At 41.2% G+C, this 24,429-nt stretch overlaps 1 protein-coding gene across 6 annotated transcripts in view; it reads right to left on the reverse strand.

Moving 5' to 3' along the window:
- Window positions 1-425: 425 nt before the first annotated feature.
- Window positions 426-24,429, reverse strand: part of RESF1 (retroelement silencing factor 1) — a 29,974-nt gene continuing 5,970 nt past the window's right edge. For 3 of the 6 annotated variants that reach the window (XM_021539998.2, XM_077783361.1, XM_021540001.3), the window contains 4 exons: window positions 13,239-13,323; window positions 3,589-9,013; window positions 2,771-2,845; window positions 426-1,623 (listed from right to left, as the gene is read on the reverse strand). In XM_021539998.2, coding sequence (XP_021395673.2) covers window positions 1,481-1,623; window positions 2,771-2,845; window positions 3,589-8,974 — 5,604 coding nt within the window. In that variant the 5' untranslated portion in view covers window positions 8,975-9,013; window positions 13,239-13,323 and the 3' untranslated portion in view covers window positions 426-1,480. Of the gene's footprint in view, window positions 1,624-2,770; window positions 2,846-3,588; window positions 9,014-9,690; window positions 11,989-13,238; window positions 13,324-20,276; window positions 23,223-24,429 lie in introns of those variants that run through there. The other 3 variants (XM_021539999.3, XM_077783360.1, XM_021540002.3) reach the window with 3 other exon arrangements.

The following is a 24,429-nucleotide window of genomic DNA, read 5'->3' on the forward strand; positions in this document are numbered from 1 at the left end:
CTATTGAAAAGAATTCTCTCAAGCATTTATGTCAGCTTCATGTATCATTGTGCAGAACAAAACTCAGAATCAATTCCTGACAGGAATTCTGTGTTGTTTGTACTGGGTACACTTAAGGCTGCAGTAAATCTTCCTTCATGCAGGCAGTATAATACACATAACTAAACTCTCAAGAAAATGAAAAACCTTTTCAGAGTTGACATTATTACAAAATCCTCTAGTGGCAATATTCCCCACAGACTAAGAGTTTGGCATGCAGAAAGAGAAAGAAACTAATAAACTTGCAACTATCTCCTTTTAACAAGGAAGATCCATCACTTATTTTAAAGCTGCATTTCCTCTACAGGAATATCATCAATGACTATTTAACTAACTGCAATAAGCACAACTTCATATTTTTAGGAGAAAAAAAAAAAAAGACAAGGTGTAGTCCTCAAAAGTTTATTTCAAGTATAAAAATTGTTCAGTAACGTATCTACAAGTTTTTTGTTCAGCATAAAGGTTTAATAAGATAGAAAGAATCAAGTACCAAATCTCTGTAAAAATACTATTTGATTTTAAATTTTGAATAACAGTGAAAAGGCACTTAAACAAAAGATAACCAATGACAAACACAACTGTTATGTCACAGTGAATGTGTAAGCAAACATTATCTAACACTTTATAAAAAAACAATGAAATTAATTACAGTCTAGCTGAACTCAACAGCATAATTCAGACAAGAGTGAATTCGAACTCCCAGCACTTCAACAACAGAAGTGCAAAGAAAGAAAGAAAGAAAAGCACGGGAAGTCTTCAGTAAACTAACAGTCTGCAGCACTGTGTTCAAACTAAGAACTCAGAGTTCAGTCCATACAAGCTCCACAAAAACAAATGCAACGAAACTGGGTAGCAGCATAAATACTTTATAAATGCCCCTGATCTGTACGCTTGCATTGAGGGGTTTCTATTTCTATTCCCAGTTTAGGAAAAAAAAGTTTCTACAAAAACAGAAAGCCTTGCTAAGAAGCAAAACCATCAGGCTGCTGTAAGTGGGAAACAGAAGTGTAATGCTTGGGAATCCACTGCAGTCCCTTTGCAGCAGAAATATTTTTCCACTGCCGGCAATGGAAAGTAATCAGAAGTTTTTGAGAATCAGGAAAGAAAACAGGCTATGACAGTTTAAATGAGTTTGTTATTTTTTTGGTCAAGATTCAATGAGCTACTCTATCTTAAAAAAAAAACAGAATCAAAAATGCCAAAAGAAACAATATGTTTAAATCACCATTTACAGCACCAAAGAATATTTGGACAATAAATACAGAATAAGATGGCAATTATTCACAAATATGAGGAATTAGGGAAGGAAATTTTCAACACCCACCAGAAAACTGTGGGCTTTTACAATTATTCAGCAACATGAAGTAAACAGAAAAAAAAATCATCTTAGTGTTGGCATTTTTTTCTCAGTGATAGTAAGACCTTTGATACAGGAGTGGTATCAAGACTTTTGCATCTTTTTTTCCAGATACATTTTCCTGTAGGTCTGAAACATCTCTTTTGAGTCTTTGAGAGGAATGTGAAGAGTCTCTCCATCTCCTTCCAGGATCTGTATAGCTGTATCAAGGGGAATACTCTCCTCAGCTGCAAGACAGACAAGCATGTTAAAGCAAGAGTCTCAAAGGACTCTACTCCTTATGCAAGTGGTACCTTAGACCTTCCAGTGTCAAAAAGGATGCCACAAACTTCCTTCCTAAAGCACCAGGCACTCCAGACTTAAAACAATCTCCAATGCATCTTTAAGCACAAAATGCCTATTTGGGTGTCTTCACAGGAGAGATTTCTGGAGAGTATTAAGAAAGGTATGAAAGAAAACATGCATTTGTGAAAGGAAGAGAAGAAGCAAAAGAGAAAGATCTAAAATGATGGCAGACCAAAGCCCAAGGACACAGGCAAACAGCAACAAAAGATGCAAAGGCTGCAAACTATGTTAATTGCAACACCACAACACAAGTGCCACCATGCAAGCCCTCTGTTCTAAAGAAGCAGATAGCAACAAGGCTACAGAATGCATTTTGTTTCCTGTTAGACCACTAGAAGAACAAAACTAGAGCTAGAGAGGAACCTAAAGCAAAGAAACAAGGACAGCTGGGAGTAACCTCACCCAAGATTTACAAAAGATGGAACAAACAAGATCCTGAGATGGAAGTTGCCACTGTTGTGACAGTTGATTCCTAGAGGGTATAAAAGACCATCCAAAAAGCAATTTTCCATTCAAGAGAAATGAGGAAGATGTAATAGTGGCCCCACTTTTCCTCTGGGTGTCATACAGATTATCTTGTCCAGACTATTGGGACACACAGGTCCTGGAACTTATGAGCACAGGTGTTATATGTGGACAGCAGCAATGTACTGTGAAAGCCAGATTTATTTTAAAAATCACTTTCTGTTTTTGCACTAGATTCTGCTACATCACTTTCTATATTTTAAAGCATGAAAGAGTCTTTATACACAATTTAAAACTGTATTTAAATGCTATTACTAGTGCTACATCCAAGTTAATGGCACAGGAAAATTTCAACATTTTCAACAACATATTCATAAAGCAATAAAAAGCTATACAAATCTTTGAGACTTGTAAGTCTATTCTGTGGTATCCATTTAATCAGGAGAATGAGTAAATAATATTTTTAAATACTTTATTAAGGTTTACTACTGTAAAGGAACATCTAAAACCAAGCAAAGAGGATTTAACTTGCATTTCAAATGGGACATTCAGAAGTCACTTCACCTGTAGAGACCTCTTCCAGTTTCTTTTGCTTCACTGGTTCACATTTTAACCAATCTTCTTTTTTACTCTTGACACCTAAGAATAAATTTTCAAAAAATGTTTCTGAGGTTCCTTTATCACAAGTTTTGGCCTCTATTCAGCATTAAATTCTAACACATATACTAGCACACACAAAAGGAAATTTCCTTTGGGTATGAAAATTACTCCAAGGGCTGATATATACAGCTTAAGAAAAATAAAATAGAACATTAGACATAAATATGCTTCAGAATGCATCATGTAAAATGTTGAAAAATGGGGTAGGGAAGAAGAGAAGGAAAAATGGATGCTGAAAGCAAAGATGGCAAAGATTATAGTTACTATGGGCAGGGGTATGTCTGGCCTAAGCCTACTCTACTCCTCAATGCCACAGAAGATCTCTCCCTCCTCTGCCCAGCCTGACTATGTACAACCAGGTGAACAGTGAATACAGATCAGATCACCTTTGGTAACTACACCAAGGGAATCTGCTTTCTACAACCAAGCCAAGCTAACTTCTACAAGTACTGCAGAAAGCCTTCTCCCAAAGTTACTTGAAACTGCCATGCTCTAAAGAATTCCAATTTCATTCTCTAAGAATTACAGAAAATTGAAGGAAAACTCCCATGTTCTTTTTCAGCTGAAGATACAGCTATGGTCTGTCAGAGAGCAAGTTAAGAGATCTCAGCCTTCAGCCTCTACAGTCCCATGTTTTCACTGTATGTAGTTTTATGCAACATGAATTTAAACATGAATGCATAGTTTTTACTTACAAATGAATATTTAAGAGACCATCATACCTTCTACAACGACTTTATCTCTTTCTGGAGAATTCTCTGCAGCTAAGCTTTCTTCACCAGGGGCTGGATTTCTGAACAGTATCTCTGGACACAGCTTGAACTCAAGGACTTCCTGTTTGCATGATTTCTCAACTGTCGAGACAGACACATCTTTTTTTGAGTTGCTGTTTTGTGACACTTTGGTGGTTCTATGCCAGACAGATCTGACAGGTGATGTCTCTAATTTTGTCAGAGAGATGCGCTCCTGTGCTGTACGTTTAAATGCCACTCTGTTCAGGTAGTGTTTCTTGGGTTCCTTTTGAAGATGCAGCTTTAGTCTGTTATTTCTTCGGTTTAGGTACAGAAGATTTTTATCAGGAAACATTTTCTCAGAGCTCTTGTCTTTGTTTTGACCATCGAGATGCCTTTCTTTGCTAGAGAAGAAGTTTTTAGAAATGCTAGAAGACCGAGCCCTTTTTCTCTGCAGTTTACGCACAGAGCAATCTGCTAAGGAACTCCTTGGTTTCCAACCATTTTCTCCATTCAATTTTTTAGCTTTGTCAGCATTTAGCAAGCAATTATGTGCAAGCTGCTTAGAACTCTTTCCTTCGGATTGTTTCAGTCTTTCCTCTTCCAGCTTTGCTTTCTTAAATTCTCTCTTCCCAGCCACATTTTCCTTTATCTTCCGTTTAAATGGCTGCTCCTGCAAAGTATGAACTTTCACAGATTTATGCTGAGAATATTTTATGTGTCTTGATTTGAAGTCTACAGTGCCACTATCTGAAAATTTTACAGCATCAGCTTGGTAACTACTCAATTTTATATGTTTTATTTCTGGTGGTAATTTCACTTGCTCTTTGACAGTAATTCCTACGTCTTGCTTAAGCACCTCCTTTTGTTCCTTACAGTTTTGTTCTTCAGCCGAGTTCTCTTCACAAGTTTTAATTTTTTCTCCTTGATTGACTTCAGAGCGCTTAATTTCAACTCTTTCTGACTTCACAGATTGGTGAATGTCTGTTTTGGATTTCATGGTCAAACCTGGTTTGGTTGTATCTTTTGAAAGGGACTCAGTTTTGAAAACTCTCTCCTTCTTTATGGACAACTTTGCCATGTTGTCTGCATATGTATGATCAGTTTTTGCTGGTAACTCTTGGGAGGCTGTCTGGCGCTCTTTTTTGAAAAAATTAATTTCTTTACTTGACACTTGGGTTCCTTTGTCAATTTGCAGACATTCCTTCGAACTGCTGCTTATGTATTTATCAGCATCCTGGTTTTCAAAAGAATTAACTCGTCCAGCTTTTTCCTGCTGTGTTGTAGGCAGTTTGTTTTCATTATCCACCTTCAGCTTAGGTTTTTTGTTCATTTCAGAAGTGTATTTGCAAATATCTTTATTTTTGCTAACACTGTCTGGGATTTTTTCAGATATTGTCAGGTGTCCCACTGCACAGTTTTCCTTTTTCAAGGTATCAGATTGATGGTTGTTTTCTTCTGTCTCTGCAGAGTTGGTATTTTCAGCTTTTGAAAGCTGACAATCATTTTTCTCTGAACCAGATGTTTCTAATAGAGAGGGACAATGTGGTGTTTTACAAGCTACAGATACACCACCCACTGAAGAGCGATCTTCACTTTTTTCACTGGGGTTAGAAGTTTCTTGTGGGGCTTTTTCCTTCTCACATAGATCCTGACTAGGCTGGACACTGCCTTCAAGGTTATCCTTGTCAGCTGAAGCCTTTTCTAACTGTTGACTCACTTCTCTCCTGCTGTCACTAGAGGGACACTGGTTGTGCCCAGGAGACAATTCTTGAACCTGATCCGATCTTAATGCTGCAATTTTAGTCTGATTTACTGGGTCCTTCAAATGAGAATTCTTGTCACAAATTTTAACCTCTTTTTGAGACTGGTTGTGCCCAGGAGACAATTCTTGAACCTGATCCGATCTTAATGCTGCAATTTTAGTCTGATTTACTGGGTCCTTCAAATGAGAATTCTTGTCACAAATTTTAACCTCTTTTTGAGACTGATTCTCTGTCCCTTCAGCCACTGAACGATTTTGTGCTGCTTCCTTTGTTAGCATATCAGCACCTTCAATGCCATATGGAAACTCTTTCACTAGAGCGAGCAGCTGATCTTTCAGATACTTACTAGGTTGTGCTCTAAAAAAGTTCACCTCCTTTTCTGTGCTATTTTTACTGGGCATGGAATTTTGTTTACTGTGATCTCCTGGAACAGCAGGTGCATTTGTTTTAGCAGTTATGCTGCTAGAGGAATCCAGTGAATTTTGAGCTAACTTCTGATTTAAATTAGCAAGACTTTTTAAGGAATTTTCAGGATGCTTGAAAGATGCCTTGAATGACGTGTTTTGTTCAGAGGTAGAAACTGCTTTAAGAGGCTTGCCACTGCTTTCATTCTCCAAATGACTTGATGATTCTTCCAACATCTTTAGCAGCAAGCTCTCTCTTTGGGCAGTGTTATTGCTCAGCTCAGTTTTATTCAAGTCCATATTTTGTTCCTTTTGCCTTGCATCAGACTCATTTCCTTCTGATGCCTGTGCCTGTGTTTCATAAATTGACTTGAACATGCCTGCTATTTGTGGGTTATAAAATTTATCACCTTCAACAAGAGAGCATACACTAGAGATACAAAACATGTCATTTTCCAGCACAGCTGTGGATGTATCTCCTGCCTCTAACACAGCTTGCTTGTCTTCACCTTCTTGAGAGATTTGACTACAAAAATTTATGCCTGATTCAGGAAGAGAAGCCTTGTTTTGTAATCCAATCTGCAGATTTTTTCTTACATCTTGTGCAGATTGACTAACTTTCCTTTGGTTTTCATCACCTACTTTGATTTGTTGCAAATCTGAGTCCACTTTTTCTTCCAGAACACAATCACTGGGTGATGACCAAGTATTTTCTATTGTTCCTTTAGCAGTATTTGCCACACTTAAACCATTTTCCCCCTCTTCTTGCAAGCTACACGTGCTCCCTGAGTTGCTCACTGCATAGGTTTTACCTTCAGGTGTTGAGATCTTGCCTGCCTGCTCACTTAGTGTTTTTTGTTCACAAAGTACTAAAGGAGAGACAACTGCAACTTGAGGTTCAAAATTTTTTATCAAATTGGAAGTCAGTGTATCAAGTTTTTGTCCCACAGAGGTAGTCGTTACAGGCAAAACAGCCTCATCCATGCTAGCCAGAGCATCTTTTTTTTCTCCCTTCTTTGTGCTTTGATTGGAGGGCAAAACCTGATTTGCTGTGGGGCTTTCATTTGAGTGTTTATTTTCCACACTTACAGATGCTGGCGGATATTTCCCCCACAAGCGCAGGCATGCAACCAGCTCTTCCATAGAGTAACTAGAGTTGCTCTGACTACAGGATGCATTTTCAGTAAACAGCGTTGTTTTCTGAGCTACCTCAGTCTGCAATTGAGCATCACCAGATGCAGTTGTTTCTGATGCAGGAGACTTTGTGTGAGCCACAGATGCCTGCTCACCTTTCAAACTTTCTACATTCTTCTCACTAGTGTCTTTCAGCAAGCTTCCACCTGAGACAGATGTATCGAGCAGTGGTTTTTCACTGCACAGGAGATCCGTCAATATTTTATCAGCAGTAGCACCAGCTGTCTTCTCTTTCAGCACATTTGTGCTGCTCAATACGAACTGAAGAAAAGATGAGTTCTCAGGGCCAATTTGCAGAGTCTTTGATGCAGTCTTGACAGAGCTCCCTGCTTGAGTAAAACACAAAGCATTGCTTGAGGAAGTCACAGTTCCTTGAGAAGAGGCCAAGGCATGCACATCCCTTTGCTCCACAGTGCTCTCAGGATTATTAAATTGAGCTGGGACTTTGCTCTGAGAGGGAACAGGAGTGAAGCTTGATGAAAGACTTCCCTGCTTCACCTGAGGGTTACTTTGAGTCACCTCCAATCTTCTGTTATCAGCACTGGCAAGGTTTTTGTCATTTCTTTCTTCATGTGAAACCAGGAGTGTGGGCCTCTCTGTCCTCACTGGTTCAGATGGGGAAGGTTGTACATTTTGTTTGGACACACATGGAAGACAATTAGAAGGAGAACACGGATAACTAGGAGGAGGAGGAAGAGGAAGAGCATTTTTTTCATTATAGATTTTTTTTTTATAATTATGAACCGTTTCAAGCAGGACAACCCTTTTTTTAAGACATTTCAGCTTTTCAGCCTCCCAAGCTAGTCTCTCCTTTGTAATTCCTGCTCCATGTGTTGCTGCCGCTGAAGAAATCTGAGCATTAACAGGCCCATTCATCAAACTACTAGTCTGGCTCTCTGGAACTGAAGCAGGATCACTCAGTGGCTTTGAAGAAAGAGCTTCTATTTCTTTCACAACATCAAGCAGCTCTTTGGGAATGCCAGGGGATGACACAGAACTTTCACTGAAAGACCGATTTGCTGTCACACTTCCACTTGGATTACAGACATTCCTGACAGATTGACTGACTTCTACAGATTGCTGCTTCTGACAGTGTTGTTGAATACTGTTAAACCCAGGAGCATTTTTTGGGTCCAGTGAGCACCTCTGCTGGTTAATGCTGTATCCATTAGGTACATTTTGCATTTCCTGTGGTACACCCATTGAAGATTGTGGAGCAGGTCTTGAAACACAGTTGGCAGGCAACAAAGATGGTGCAGAACATCCTCTAAGAACTTCTGCTCCTAAAGCAGGTCCTGTCTGACTCTGCTGAAATTGTGGCATCTGTACGTTTGTCCCAGTATTTTGATTCACTGGATACAAAACTTTACACTGATTATTGGAATTAAATATTGGGGGTTGGACATGTTGCCCAGAAGTACCAAGAGGAAAAGAATTATTCTGGGGATGAATGCCACCTTGATGTAGTGTTCCAAGTCTCAGAGAATTATGCTGCAGCATTTCTGGCTGCACGGCGTAAGCGTTGGTATTGGTGTACTGAGGCTCCCCAAGCACGTTCCTTACATTATTTCCTGTGTTCATTTGAGAGGACAGCGGGGGTACATTTCTGCAGGGATAACTGTAGGGATTAGAGACTGGCCAAGAAGTCGGAGTCATTTCTGGCCGCAAAGGTGAATTCTGAATGGGAGGTTTTAGAGATGTTATGTACATCTGTTGATGTCTTTTAACTGAGTATTTTGACATAAAAAAATTATTACCAGTTACAGATGCTCCTGGTGAGATTTGATCTGAAGTTTTGAATCCTTCAGCATTTACAGCAGGGAAGGCAACATTGATAGTTGGCATATACACAATTTGGTTATTTTCAGCATGAGTGCATGCATTTTTAGACGGGTTGGCATTTGCCTGAGGAAAGGCATGTCCATTAGGAGGTAACTGAGTGAAACATGCTCCTTCACTTTGCAGGTTTGTATTTGCATCAATATTCTGGACTGGCCTTACATTCCAGTCCATCTTTTCTTGTTTTCTGTTTCTTCAGGCAAAACCAAAATGCTAAAAAAAAATTTACAAAAATTACAACCTTTTGATCAAGACCTATTTTACTTACTAAGAAGTGATTTAGAATGCATCATGAACAGAACTGTTGAACGTAAATTGCTGGGTAGGAGAGCATCCCCACTAGCACAACCCATGGACATCAATACTGTCAATGTCAAGTTGCATTAATTGTTTCCCAGAACACAGTTAAAGTATAAAAAAAAAAGCAACTAACAACCTTATTGACTATCTAATGACTTACAAAACCTTCACATTATTCTGCTATTTCTATCAGCCTTTTAATTTAACAATAGATTGCTGTTATTTACCATTTTCATCCAAAAACAATGGAAAGAAAATCCCAAGGCATGTGTATAACATGACACAATAAAAAATACTTAAGGGCTGAACATAAGAAACACCAACAGAATAAAATATAGGCCAGGGTTTTCAGACAATAAGACTCAATTTCAATTTCACCTTTAAATACAACACAAATGGAAAAATTAATTTCAGTTTAGTAAAAATCTCTCACAATAGTGTGGCCCACTAGTTTAATTTTGAGAAGTATGACTGTGCCTCTAGTGAGCTACAAGCAAAGAGCCCCTAATTCTGTTGGTAGCATTAACTTAGCTGGGAGAAGGAATGAACCATGATGACGACAGCAACACTTCTACTACTGCAGTACTTACACCTTCAGGAGCTGACAAAGTCACATATCTCTAAGTCTTCGTGTGTTAGATTCCAGAATGCACATGGATTACCAGCTGTAGGACGTGGGGCTGTAATTATCCAAGTGGTAAAGGCTTGTGGTCCCCAGCAGGCCCTGCAGGACAGGCACAGCTGCAGCAGCGATGGCTGGAAGCCAGGGCAGTGGGGAGAGGAATCAGGAGCCAGCAGGGACGCAGGGAATGGCAGTCGGGAGCGAGACTCTGATTGGCTGGGGGGGCACGTGCCCAGCATAGGAACAGGAAGCTGATTAGCTGAAGGAACGCATGGACAGCATACGAGCAGGAAGCTGATTGGATGGTAGAACACATGGAGAGCACATGGCAGCTGAGCCAGCCAATGGGTGCCTTCTTTCTGTTAAATTCTGTTAGGTGTCGGTTGGGTTTCAGTTATGGCAGGTAGAGACTAAAGGTATAAAAAGGATGCGATTTCTGCAATGAACTGATCTCCTTCAGCTGCATAAGGGAGTCTGTATCACTTTATTGTATAAAAAGGTTGTGATCTCTGCAATGAACTGATCTCCTTCAGCTGCATAAGGGAGCTTGTATCACTTTATTGTATAAAAAGGGTGTGATTTCTGCAATGAACTGATCTCCTTCAGCTGCATAAGGGAGTCTGTATCACTTTATTAAAGGTATAAAAAGGGTGTGATTTCTGCAATGAACTGATCTCCTTCAGCTGCATAAGGGAGCCTGTATCACTTTATTGTATAAAAAGGGTGTGATCTCTGCAATTAACTGATCTCCTTCAGCTGCATAAGGGAGCTTGTATCACTTTATTGTATAAAAAGGGTGTGATTTCTACAATGAACTGATCTCCTTCAGCTGCATTGCTACAAATGGCTGGCCCAAACTGGGACCTATAAGGTGGTGCAGGGTGTGCAGTCTGCTCCAGTTGCAACTCCCACTAGGTCAAGGAACCAGCCAGGAAGAGTCCGGAAAGGGATTCAGGGAAGGATCCGAGAAGAGTTCAGGAAGGAACTCAGGAATATAAAAGTGCGCCCACCTCACCTGGATGGTGAATAGACCAGTGGGAGCAAATATGGGAGGTGGAATATCCCTGGAACAAAGCAGAAGTGTGGGCCAGGTACAGTGGCTCCTACATCAGCAATCTGTTATTATGGCTGATGTGAAACTAAGCACCCTGCTGGACTGGGTGTCTAACCGTGTTAAAGATTTTCCCTTTAATGGACCCTTTCAATCAGAAACCTGGCAAGCAGTAGGACAGAGACTTCTCACTACCTGGGGGACAATCATGGCAGCCATTAAAGGAAGTCACACGAGCGTCAGCCACTACGCAGCTTCGGAAGCTGATTCCACTGAACCCTCAGCACCACCATAACCTGTACATGACCCCAAGATTGACCCAAACCCCGCAGAATTGCCTTATCCCAAGATTAACCCAAGCCCTGCAGAACTGCCTTACCCTGATAAAAATCCCTGCATGGCTGGCCCCCTCAGTGCGGAATTTCCACATCATGAGGGGGCAGCGGGCTCGCTCCCTGCCCAAAATGGTGACACAGTAGTCTAGCAATGGCAAAAATGCCAGGAAGCCACCATGAAGGAGGATGAATTGGCAGTCACTACAGCCTGCCCAGTAATATATGTGCCAAACCAGCACCCAGCATACCGAGAGCTAGACTATAAAGTAATTAAAGAACTGGGGACACTAGTAAAGCAAAGTGGCTTATCCTCCCATCACACCCTAAGTTACCTAGAATCCATCAGTACCACATACATCCTCACTCCCCACGACTGGAAAAGTGTAATGAATATTATCCCAACAGCAATGCAGTTTGCAGTCTGGCTAACCGATTACCGAGAGCTGTGTACAGCCCAAGTGCTGCAGGACAGAAATTCACCAATCGCCATTGCACAGCTGAGCAGACAGAATGCTGTCGCAGTCCCTGCAGCACAGGCAGGTTACCCGTGTGATGTACATGATACCATCACTCGCCCAGCCCTGCAGGCCCTGCAGCAACTCCAGAGATGGGTATCGATCCTAATCTTTTGCTAAGGTTTTACAGGGTCCAGCAGTCATTCGTGCAGCTCCTGGACAGACTGCATACCATGCTCTCCCAACAAGTCAACAATTATGAGGCCAGAACTATTCTGTTGCAGCAGCTTGTTTTCATAAATACAAATGAGAATTGTAGAAAAGCACTGCTTGCTGTTCGTAACTCACATACTTGTGACATAGCTGATATGGTTAGAGCATGCCAAGATGTGGGAACTGCTGCTTATAATATTAACTCTCTGGCAGCAGCTTTAGCTGCACACTTCTGGGTTCCAGACAGGCACGCAGGGGTCCGAGCGGGCCGGCCCCAGGACAGGGATCGGGGTGAGCAGGGGTCAGGACAGTCCTGGTGGGTACATTGGTGGTTCTCAGCTCACTGCAGGTGGAGCTCAGCTCCAGGAGCCCCTCAAGCAAGCCTCTGCTGCAGCCCTACCCCCATGGCAGCACAGCCACAGGCACATCAGGGACTGCCAGCCCATCGGGTACAGCAACGTCACACACGGAGCGTGGCACGGTGACAACAGCGCAGCCGGCCCGGTGGCTGCCACCAGAACATTTGTACGGTCCATCCGCCCGGAGCAGCCGCCAGAGCTGCGGCCACTGGCACCACCTGCGAGGCGCAGGGCCGCAGCAGCGGGTGGCGGCTCCCCCAGGGCACGGCCAAGCCCTGCGGATACCAGCGCCACAGGAGCTGCAGGACAGCCAGGGTGAGGTTCTGATTGGCTGGGGGAACGTGTGGCGGTGTATGAGCAGGAAGCTGATTGGATGAGAGGACGCGCTGCAGCTGAGCCAGCCAATGGGTGCCTTCTTTCTGTTAAGTGCTGTTAGGTCTCGGTTTAGTTTCGGCTATGTCAGGTAGCGATTAAAGGTGTAAAAAGGGTGCGATTTCTACAATAAACTGATCTCTTTCGGATCCATAAGGCGGTCCGTGTCGCTTGTCCCCCATTGCTACAGCCAACAAACCCAAATGGGTGAGCATGTAACTCTGTAAAGTTTTTAGAGACTGTGTTTTCAAAGCCAAACACTATTTCAGCCTTCAAAAATGTACAAAAAGCACAAAAGCCCCCATGACAAACTACAAGAATTAATGTTTATCTGCATCTCGACAAGCTCTTCTCAGTATCAAACCCAGCACAGAACAAACACCTTGCCTTGTGCAGGGTGTTAGACAGTCTCTAAACAAAATGTTTCATGCCATTTCTCCCAAATCAACAAGGCTCCTGACTTCCCTTCATGGGCTCTTTTAGATTTTAAGACTCTTCTGATTTCAAATTTGAGAATGAAAAGTATCACTCATATCTAGCCTATAAAAATAAAGGACCCACTGTTATAATTTTGTAGGTGTTGTTTTTAAGATTCAAAGACAGCTCTATCTTTCTTCACTCTTTTACTTTCTCTGCTCTCATAAGATACCAATAACAAAAGAAGACAGGAAAATAAAGTGGCATATGAAATCCATAAAAAACATCAACATCAGTGTCCAGGCAATACTTACAGTAATGCAGGAATCTCAGTGAAGAAAACAGGTTTTTGCACCCAAGGTAAAGCTTTCAGGCTGCTAATGTTTCACTGGGTATTTCCTGAAAAATGATTGGAGATAAAATAAAATCACATCCTTGAATTAGACAAATACTGAGGAATCTTAAGATACTTACATTTTCTGGGAATGTAACTGTGAGAGAGGCAAACAAGACTTAAGCTACCAACCATTAGTAACTGTAAAACCCTTGCTAGAGGAGGAACTTTGACTACATGCAGCACACAACTTCACTAAGAGTAAAATCCAATCATTGTCACTGTCAAGACCAAAAAAAAAAATTAGGAATCCCTTGCTGAAGCCAGGCTGGAGACAAGGATTCATTGCAGTGTTAAGTCCTATAACCTGTCCCAAAAGGACCAGGGGTGGAGGTATGGATATACCTTGAAATTCTTGTAAGCCATGATTTGAGTTGTGTGTTACAGGAATTGCTATTAGAGGAACCACACGGGACCATCCTCAAGAATCGTCTGGTTTTTTTGAGATAAACTACACTAACATAAACTCAAAGATAAACGCCTTGAGATGACCAAGCCTCAACCTCACTATTTCCTGGGGTGGTCCCACAAATTTGGGATTAAACACAAGTAGAATGGTTATCAATCATTCTTTAGATGTAGCCCATGTGCCAGCTAAAGTCCAGTGAGTTTGTCTTCCATCTGAGGCCCAGCAGCACCCACTAGTTAAAGAGTCCTGGCCCACTTAGAACCCACTAACATGGTGCCCAGCACCACACAGTCCCAACTTGTCGCTATGACCTCAAGTTAGAGATAGGAATGAGACAGACAAGACACTTGTTTCTTTGAGCAGAATAGCTGAATCTTCACTGCACACAGCTCATTTTATATGGTATCAGGAGTGTGAAATAAAAAGTTGTGTTTCGTGTCAGGTAAATAAAGGCAACCTGTGTAATTGTAATTGTGAAATTGGAACATAGCCATGGGACAGTTATAAATATGAGTTCTAATAAACAATCAAGGAAAGCATGCAAGAAAGCTTTTGAACCAATCTTTTATTTGCAAATAACAATTATAAGTCTTAAGCTGTTTTGCAATAAGAACTTTTAAATTATAACTTTAGAATGTTGCTTAGTATTAAGGATTTTAAACTGTAACTTTAGAATGTATAAAGGATTTAAACAGAAAGGGAAGTGACCCTATCCCAAGCTCCTGGAAAAGGAAGATGGACATCATGATTCCTGATTAATGATTTCAAAAGGTGAAGCTGGACATCACTACCATAGATTAATGATCCCAGAAAATAGAAGCTGGACCCCACCACCTGGACACACATCCTGGGATGTACATCCTAGGATACTGAAATCTGGAATAGATCACAACAGAGTATAGAAATTGGAAAGGAACCAGACATCACCATCATAGATTTACTATCCTAATATATAGAATTGTGATGTCAAAAGGTAGAAATAGAAACTTCTGAAAGCTCGCGTAAAAACTGGGAAATAGAAACTACTGGGAAAAGCTTATGGATATGCATGAATATGATCAATAAATACCAACAAGTTCAACAATCGGTGTGGAGTTGGATGGGAAAACCCCCACCACTGTATCCAGCGCTGTCTTGGGTTATATGTTACCATATTAATTAATAAATTAATAAATTGAATTTCTGCTTGATATATTGGCTGAGTCAAGCTTCTCATTTCTAACAGAAGGCACCATGTTGGAATCTAATGGGTCAACAAAACATTGATACTCAGTTCATTGCTTGGTAATGGCTAGCATACATGTCCATCAAATTTTTTTCTTCCTAGGTCTGTTTACATTATTTCTTCACAGACTCTCACAGGATAGACTCCTTATTTTTGCGGGTGCAAACTGTTCTCTCACAAAAATAATTCTTATGCAAACTGATTGTCATTCTTATGATTCTTTTCTCATGAGAACTCAACAGGCCAGCTTAGCCAGAATAGCAAGGCCCAAGCCATGTTTTACGAGGCCTTTCTTTTATATGGTTTTACCTATATGTACACCAACTCTTTCCTGCTATGCTTGTTCTGTCATCCTGCCTCCTATCAGCATGCCCTTTGTGTCAGCGTAGTTGAAAACCACCTTAAGCCTGTGCTAAAGGGTCCTGACCCAAGGAATCTTGAAAGCCTCTTTAGCCCCAGGTATTCCCCAGGCACACAGAGCCCCAACACTCGTTTCACCAGCTTTTGCCAACAAACCCCTATGCTGCACCTTTTCCCACCAGGGCTTGAGCAAGGGCCCTAGTGCCCCTTCCATCACTTCATCAGCTGGAAACCCCCCAGCCCTTGGTCACCCAAACTTATCAGACATACAGTTAGCAACCCAAACAGAACCGGATGATCCTTCTCAGGTGCCATGGAGGGTGCACCTTACAGAGACTTCCCATTTGGAGGTAGATGCCACCATCAATGGCATCATCATCTGTGTGTCCTCATGGCAGTCAAAATCTGCCTTCAGTTAATCATAAGGGAGTGGACCACTTCTCTCACCATCTGCAGTAGTCCACAGGTTACAGAAGCCCCTTCAGCCCTTCCCAGGGTCAGTCAAGTGCAAATTCCTTAAGAGCCAGCCAGCCTGAGGATCTGATTTTGAGAGTTCTAACCTCTGCTGTGGAGTAACTCCTATAGAATTCTATTCAGGTCTGCACAGCAGCAGTTTATCAGTGCATGTAGCTGCAGAGCTATGCGCCACAAAAAGCAGCCAAGTAACAGCCTCTGCTGAGTTGAACCTTGCCCACCTGGGGCAGTGACAGAGTTTATATTTATATACCTCTGTGTTACATGCCTTGTTTTTCACATGACCACAGGTACATGTCAGATAAGCAAGATGAAGTAAGCTACCATCAAAAATGGTAACATACAGATTGCTTCAGATAAGCTCTAGATGGTACATCCTTTTACAAGTATTCCACTCCAATAATTTGGCCACTCTTAGTGAGGCCATGCTGCAGATATTTCTAACTAGAAAGGCCTACAAATGCCTACGAGGCATTAACTTTTTTTACTTCCACAGACAGAGCCACTCATAGATCAGACCTTCCATGATGCTCCAGGGAAGATACAATCTCCTGGTACTTCTGAATCAAACTTCCTCCTACTTTGGGGACTCTGAAAAGCACCTTCCTACCTCCAGTGACCCACCACAGGTAAACACTCTGTGATCCTGCAAGCCCCAAAATTCATCATGTCTCTTCTCAGAGCACTGAAAAAATAGTGAGTATTTGCTTGCACCCCTTCCCCTTTTAACAGCCCCAGCCATTCAGCTCACAAGTCCAGTGGGTCCTGGCATCTCACCAGGGCTACTGGAGCAGGACACTCTGCCTCCATGGGGGTAAAGCAGCTTGAACAATACCCTGATTGTAAAAGTTGTCAGTGATGGATGGAGAAAGGGGATCATGCTGCACTTGGTGTAGAACAATGCTGAGACCAGCCTGGTTCAATAATCCCAAAGCTGAACATTCTGAGGATGTGAGGAACAATATTTCCTGGCAGAAACTGGCACAGGTGAGAATGTAACAAAGTTCACCATAAAGCAACAGTAAGTGACAGTATTGATAATTTACCTGACACTGCTGAGCTAAAGAGTACTGGGCTGAAACAGCAGCCCAGAAACATTTGACTGACAGTGAATTACTATAAAAACCCAGTCTCAATTTTTAACAGCAGAGATTTGTTATGAATACATAACTAAAGGCCTGACACTGGGTGCTTCAATAGTCTATTTGCATTCAAAAGAACCAGCCAGGTTCACAAGTACTATGGTTTACTAAATCCAACAGACATTGCTCTTTTGAAGTGCCAGAAGTATCTGCATAAACTGCAGAGAAGCTAAATATAGCCCTGACAATACAATGGCAATCACAAGCTCAATTTCTCATGTCAAAATACTCAGCACAAGGAGACAAGTCTTACCAAAAGGTGGCCTTTCTGCAGAGGGCAAGGAAAATATGTCCCTACAATTTTCATGTCAAATTCTCATCCCTCACCTAAGCACAAAATCAGGGTCCTTTTATACCTTATTAGCCATTATTGTGCAAAGTGCTGTGGGTGGTCAAATTTTCTGTTCTTAGAGGTTGTGCCATACACGGTATTTCTTGGTAAGGGGTATACCTGGTAGTAGTTGTACAAAACATTTCCTGGTATTGAGACTGCACTGCTTTTTTCCCACTTTATATTCCTACACAATGCCATGGCAACAAAAATCTCTATCAGGTTTCCATGTCTGCTCTGATCAGTGATGCTCAGATGTGTGGGCCCCATCTCATATAGAGCTTTGCTATTTTCTTCACTGTTTTATTGTGCTTGACTGTTTTATATGTGCTTCCAACACTCTTAACATGCCCCCTTCTGGAAGTGTGTGTGGAGATTCTTCCTCTGAGTGAGGACACCTCCAAGGTTATTTCCCAAGGCTGAGTTAAAGAGATATGCCCACAGACATTGGTATGAGTGAGCAATATCAATCTCTACTTGATTATTTTGCCAGCTTTGTTGTCACTGTAATTACAGTTAACTCTCTATATTGTGTAATAATTAATTCTGATTAAGGTCCTTTAGTCTAACTAGTATTATGATCAATATTATCATCAGTATTAACACCACAAAAATAAATATTTTTTTCGTATTGGTTTGCCTTCCTTTATCCTGTGGGATGAAGTTGTATAAAGGTTCAACTACACCTGTGGAATTCTTTAGACATAAACCTTTGAGTAAGTCTGGAGCTAGGACTGGATCCACCCACACCTCTCTGAGGAATTTAGAAAGCAAGGGCATCCTTTCTGTACCCTGTGACTCAACAGGAGGGTACATGTGATAAACCTTGTGTGAAGCTTCCATTCTGCCTGTGACAGCTACCTAGGCATAAATTTCCACCACCCCCACCCCCCCCCATACTGCAGTCACAAAAGCTGCCAAAACAATCAGTGCCATCTACCTTTCCTCTTATCTATGCACAATCAGTTTGGACATTATAGACATTCCTCCAGTGTCCCACCCACTAGGCCTACCAAGCTCACTTTGCTTGTACTTGGAATGGCATTAATTATACCTTTATTCATTTACCTCCAGGCTATGGCTATAGTCCTGCCATTGATGCTAAGGCAGCTCAAGCAGTATTAGCTGAAATTTCTCACACACCTGATGTCTCTCATTACCATTATCTTGCTGACTTTCCTAGCACATATAGATGGGACTCTTACACAAGCTATGATTCCAAATTTCAACCCTCAAAGAACACCAGGAATTTTTTATCTTACTGGTAAATGCCAGGGTCCTGCCCAGAATGTGAAGTGTCTGGGTAGTTTTTACAGGAATCTTCTTGCATGCCAGTACCAGAGGTATTTCTGAAAGTGTCTTGCAGTCTTTTTTCTTTAACCAATCTACTCCCTCCTCCAAATGCAAATATCAAGTCTTCTAGGTTCTAAACTTTCATCATGAAAGGCCCAGGTTTTAGTCAGCTGGGCTTAATCTTTCTATTCCTTGCTGTGCACACATTGCACCTGGAACTGGAGTATGAGGCACAAACACTTCCAACCCTTCTCCTAAAAATATTCAATTATATGAATATCTGTTTGTGCAATGGTATCTAATAAGCATTATCATTATTAAGCTAAGCAACTCACCAAATAACTGTACTCTCAGCACTTATGTGCTAACACATACTGATGACAGAAGCAAGAGGTAACTGTACTACCACTCTTAGAGTCAATAAAGTGGATTGACTGTAGTCATAGGAATGAGCTCAGTTCTTTGACCAAATTATTGACAGTTTGGCTCAGGCTCACAAGGAAATAAAGGCCTAGGCCATGACCAGGTCAAGGACTTTTCTAGTTCCAACCTGTTCTTTGAAAACCCACATAGGAACAGGGAGACACAAAGAGCTTTGATGCATAAGAGCTGGGAATACCAGCCAAGTGAATAAGACATCAATAGCAGGTAGTTCTTCCAGAACTAATTACTAAGGAAAAAATGAAGTTGTGGGTGCAAGGAATTTCATGCCTACCTTTTCCATGGCATTTGACTGTGAGCCAAGCACTTTATTCACAAATATGAAAGCCCAGGTGAGCTTTTTTTTGATCTCTCCCAGCTGCATGGTTGTAGACTCTTCTTGAGCTGGGTCACCTCTAAGTTTCTCCTTGAGGCTGACAGACCCTTTACCAGCTGCAGATCTCAGGTCATTGATATTGTGCATAACTTTGTATCATAGGGCATTAGGATAATGTATTAATACTTTTGAATTCTTACTGTTACTGTATCTGTACAGTAAGATTAAACCTTGCCTGGGCACTTTCTTAAGCCTCACTTTTACATCATTTTACTTCAATAAAACTACGTTTCCAGCCATCTGTGCTAGTGGTTCCTAAGTGGTCTAAATCTCCTCTGCAACAAGTGTAACTGAGGCATTCACAATAGCTCCAAAATATTCCTTTTCACTGCTAAAAGCTCCCTTTAATAGAGCCAAAACTATAAATATACATATTTCAATGCCAGCCACTGTGATCACAGCTATTTTGTATCTCTGCAGAACGTAGTTCAGCAAACAGAAGATTCTACGAACTGAAAGGACAAAAGTTCAGCTGCAGGCCAGCAAAACTTTGCTCTCCTGTTTCTACTTCTGGACTTGTAGCAGAATGTCTCATTTAACCTAAAGTATTTAAATCTAATTAAGCACATCTGATTTATGGTGTTATAGAGAAACAGCCTGAACTAAACACACACAAAGGACTACATAAACATCCATAATTCTCATTTTCCTCTCTTTATAACTGTATTTTAGATACTTTTCAGATGTGTAATTTTAGATGTCACAACAGCACGAGTACACAGGAGTTTTCCTGCACCAAAATTCTTTGCAGTTACATAGGAGATTATTTGTTGGAAATTACGTTAATCTCAGATTGCCAATCAATCACAGAATGTTTACAGTAAATTTAAGCATAAGTAGACTAGTAGCCACTTCTCTTTGCAAATTCCCATTCCACCACTTCCAACAGTGTATTTCCCCCTTTTACCTATCAATTTCTGACAAATCCTGATGGGATTCATCCAATAGTCTTTAAAGAGCTGCTGATGTAATCGCAAAGTCACTCTTGATGGTTTTTGAGGAATCTTGGGAATCTTGAGAAGTCCCAGCTGACTGGAAGCTGGCAAACGTTGTCCCAGTTTTCAAGAAGGCAAGAAGGAGGACCCTGGCAAATAGAGGCCTGTCAGTGTCACTTCAATGTATGGTAAAATCATGGAAAACATTTTTCTCAAAGGTATTGAAAAACACTCAGTGGACAACAATCATCAGTCACAATCAGCACGGCTTCATGAGGGGAAAGTCAGCTTGTCACACCTGATTTCCTTCTACAACAGGGTAACCCACCTAGCTGACCTAGGAAAGTGAGTACATGAATCTTTTTGGACTTCAGTATAATGTTTATAGGATGGTTATGTTTATTCCTGTAGGCTTTATGTTGCATCAGGCTGTCCTTCCCAGCATTCCTTTTTGTTTTCAGCATTGCCTCCTCCCAACACCAGGATTCTTAATGTGATTTTATTCAGTGTTATCCAATTACTGAATAAACTATTTCTCAGTTTATTAGTGGGGCTTTTTGTTTGGCCATGAAGTGAATACACTTAATTTCCACAGTCTTTAAAAGCTGAGGTGCTCAGGCAGAGCTTTCTCTTGCCTTTGGCATGCCTTTTGGCTCTACTGTCAACAGTGGCAACTCAAGAAGCTGCATTTCCCAGTCAGAAACTGTTTCAGAGTGAATTTTGCAACACCTGTCTGCAGCCAGAATGCTGTGCCCAGAAAAGCAGAGCAGCCCAGCTCCATGTGTGTGGCAAGACATCCCTCTCTACAACAGATGGATGGTGCATATGGAAAAGATAACCCAGGCAAAGTCAAAGACCTGGCAGGGGCTCATCACTGGTGCCAGAAGGGCTGAGATCTCCAACTAAGAATCAACAGCTTGGGCTGGAGAGAAGATGTGGGAAGAGATTAAGAAAAGTAAATGTCATTGACCAAAAGACACTGCTCTTTACAACTATAAAAGTGACACAAATTATTAAAGAGATAGAAACCTCTCACACAATCCCTGGAAATGTGTAGGGCAGCTTCTCCTATGAAGTTTGGACACATCTTTGTAGATACTTTCCAGAAATTGACTGGGAAGATTTGATGTAAGATTCAATGTATCTAACCATCAAATCCATGAATCCGAATCTATATTATTTCATTGCTAGCTGTAATAGAGATACCTCAATCACGCTGTATTTCCATCTACTAGAAGTGTCACTTTGTTTATCCTGCATGGTAAGAAGTCAGAGTTAAGTCTTATGTCTGCTTTCCTTGGTCTATTCAATAAGTAATTCATTTTGTAATAGACCTAATTGGCCATTTTTAAGAACTTGCTAAACAAGAGTGAGTTTTGGGGTGTTGGCCACCCCAGTTAGATTACTGTCTACTGTCAAGGGCCTGGTTCAAACTCCCCTCTCCATTTGTAACATCATGGTGACCCCAGCCCACGAGCAGTGCTGGCTGAGACCAGAAGGCTCCAAGTCACACCAGCCCAGAGGCTTTGCCTTGCTGTCTTCTGCCAAGGAGAAGGCAAAGTCCCTCCACAAGTTCTAGCCTTTGACCATGTCCCAGCCACCAGTCGCCACCACCAGAGTGATAAGGGAGAGGAGGGGGGCTGCCACCATTTTCCCTTTGTCTCCCCCATGGCAGGCGTCACTTCACCATTTTGAGCTTCTCTTTGCTCCCCAGGAGTCTGGAAGATTTCAGCAACTTCCAAAAAAACTGGTGCTCTTACTGATATGTTTTGCCTCTTGCTGTTTTGGGATTTTTTTAGTGAACTGTTATTTTTCCAATTATATCTCCTGTACTTGTTTCTCCTTATTGGTGGAAAGGGATTGATTAAAACTAAGGAGAAGTAACTCATTTTAGAGTGTTCCCCTAAATTGTCTTAAACCAAGGTTGGTCAAACAGGACCTGCCTTTCATAAGTTCATGCTGGCTGGGCCTGATTCCCTGGTTGTCCTATAGGTGCCATGTGATGTCATTTAAGATGATCTGCTCCATGACCTTCCTCAGTATAAAAGGCTCTAACTGCTATTATATTGCACTATTTATTAAATTGGTATTTTCAAAACTAGCTTAATAATTGTCAAGAAGAGATTGGTTTTGGTCACCACACTCATGACTGTGGGCAAATCTCTTTCACACAGCCCCAAGGAGTTTCCACAAGAAGCGTCCCCACTTAAAGGAAGAATCTCCACACACTCTCTTAGAAGGGGTGTGCTAGAAACCTCTACCATAAAAAAGAGAGTTTGGGCTTTTATAGGATAATGTGATTGATTGTCAGTCCTACATTGCTAGGCTAGCTCAGCAGAACATAATTCATTTAAAATACATGGTTAGTACTACCACTCATTGGTTCCTTTTATCAGGAAACATCTGTCTCCCACATCCATGTCAGTGCCACTTCCCTTCAGGAAACACCAGTTTCTTCACATCCTCATATTGTTTAATTTTGAGGTGTTTCAGTCAGGCTGATTTCGGCATTCTTCAACATCAAAAACAACATGTCCACCCTCCCTCCATCACTGGTGATTTCTACAAGCAGGGTGAAGTTCAAGCTGTTTCACCCCCACTTTCCAATTTTAGTATTTATGTCAAAAATTTTTGAAATTCCGTTTCAATAAGGATGTTTGATGCAGGACTACAGCTGCAGATCTCTACTTACCACATTTCATGGTAACAACAGGGAAACGTTGAAGTACCAAGGTCTGAACAACAGACCTTGGACCAAAGTTGACCTCTAGATGAACCTTCCAACCAAATGTTATATGTATCTGCTCATTGGCAAAACATGGTTTCAGTATTGAGAACACAGGCAAGGCCAAATCTCTCCTTGGTTGGGAGTACAGGATCAAAGACAACTCCCATGGTTCATCCTTGAGCCCTGGCCAGGCTTTGGAAGAAGCCCAGTATGAGAAAGAAACCAGATGTTCCCACACTAGAAGTTATGGTAACTTGTTCATTGAACAGAATAAAAATGGGACTCTCTCACAGCTAAGTCAGAAGCTTTGTTTCCTGTGGGTGGAAACGCCTGCACGATTTCCCAGTTACCAGGAGTGGTTTCCACTACTTTGCTGTGACAGTGGCTTCCCCCAGCTGATGTTTATCCTATCTTATCTTTTTGTAATTCTTTGCAGTTTCATATTATATTAAATTATCCTTATTCCTCAAGTTGGTATCTGTGTCTTCTCTGATGCTGCCCACAGCAAAACAAATTTAGAAAAACAACAAAACAAGCATCAGTCTCTGAATGTGCCTTAAATCTTAGTGGGAATCCAGAAATTCTGCAGTTGAGAAATTACAATTATGTCATTCAATTTTAGGACTTATTCAGGTTCAAAAATCAAGGAAAAGGCATGCCATGGCATCTGGCAGTGGTCCCAATCCACTGTCCTAAAGCTACTAACTGCACCAAGCAACACTGTCATAAGCGTCATGGGAACTGCGGTCACAGTCAATGGGTCAAGAATAAAGAAGTCATTCTTCTCACCATGAATGAGCTAATGCAGATAAGCACCATTCCACATATCAACAACCAGAAGCGCTAAATGCAGAAAAAAACCTGCAATTTGTCATAAGCAACATCAAAACTGAGCTCCAAGAGGTTATTCTAAAATGTAAAAGTGACTCTTCTACAAGCACTATGGACACACCAGGCATTTGGAGGAGCCATGCTTCACAAGGAATTTTAACATTCTAGTTCTCCGTGGTACCAAGCAACACACCAACACCAGCAAAAGCAATGCCATTGTCCAGAATAAAATTAAATCTTCAAGATTGTATTCGATTGCTTCATTGTATCAACCAAACATTTATTGCTTACACTCCTCACAGGGAAAAAATGTTCACTTTCAAATAATAGCTGTAAACCTGAGAAAACAATTTTCAACATAAAAGATTTGCAGGGAAAATACATTAACAGGGACTGGATTCATCAGACAAACTGACATCACCAAATATTTCATTTGAAATCCTACAAATGAAAGTTTTTCTAATGGTAGCATCAGACTCCTTTATACAGGAATATCCTTGCCTCTGCAGAAAAGTTCATGTATATAACTGAAACACATAGCTACAAGTATTATCTTGAAACCGGGG

The sequence above is a fragment of the Lonchura striata genome, chromosome 5, assembly GCF_046129695.1.
Source record: "Lonchura striata isolate bLonStr1 chromosome 5, bLonStr1.mat, whole genome shotgun sequence".
NCBI lineage: Eukaryota > Metazoa > Chordata > Aves > Passeriformes > Estrildidae > Lonchura > Lonchura striata.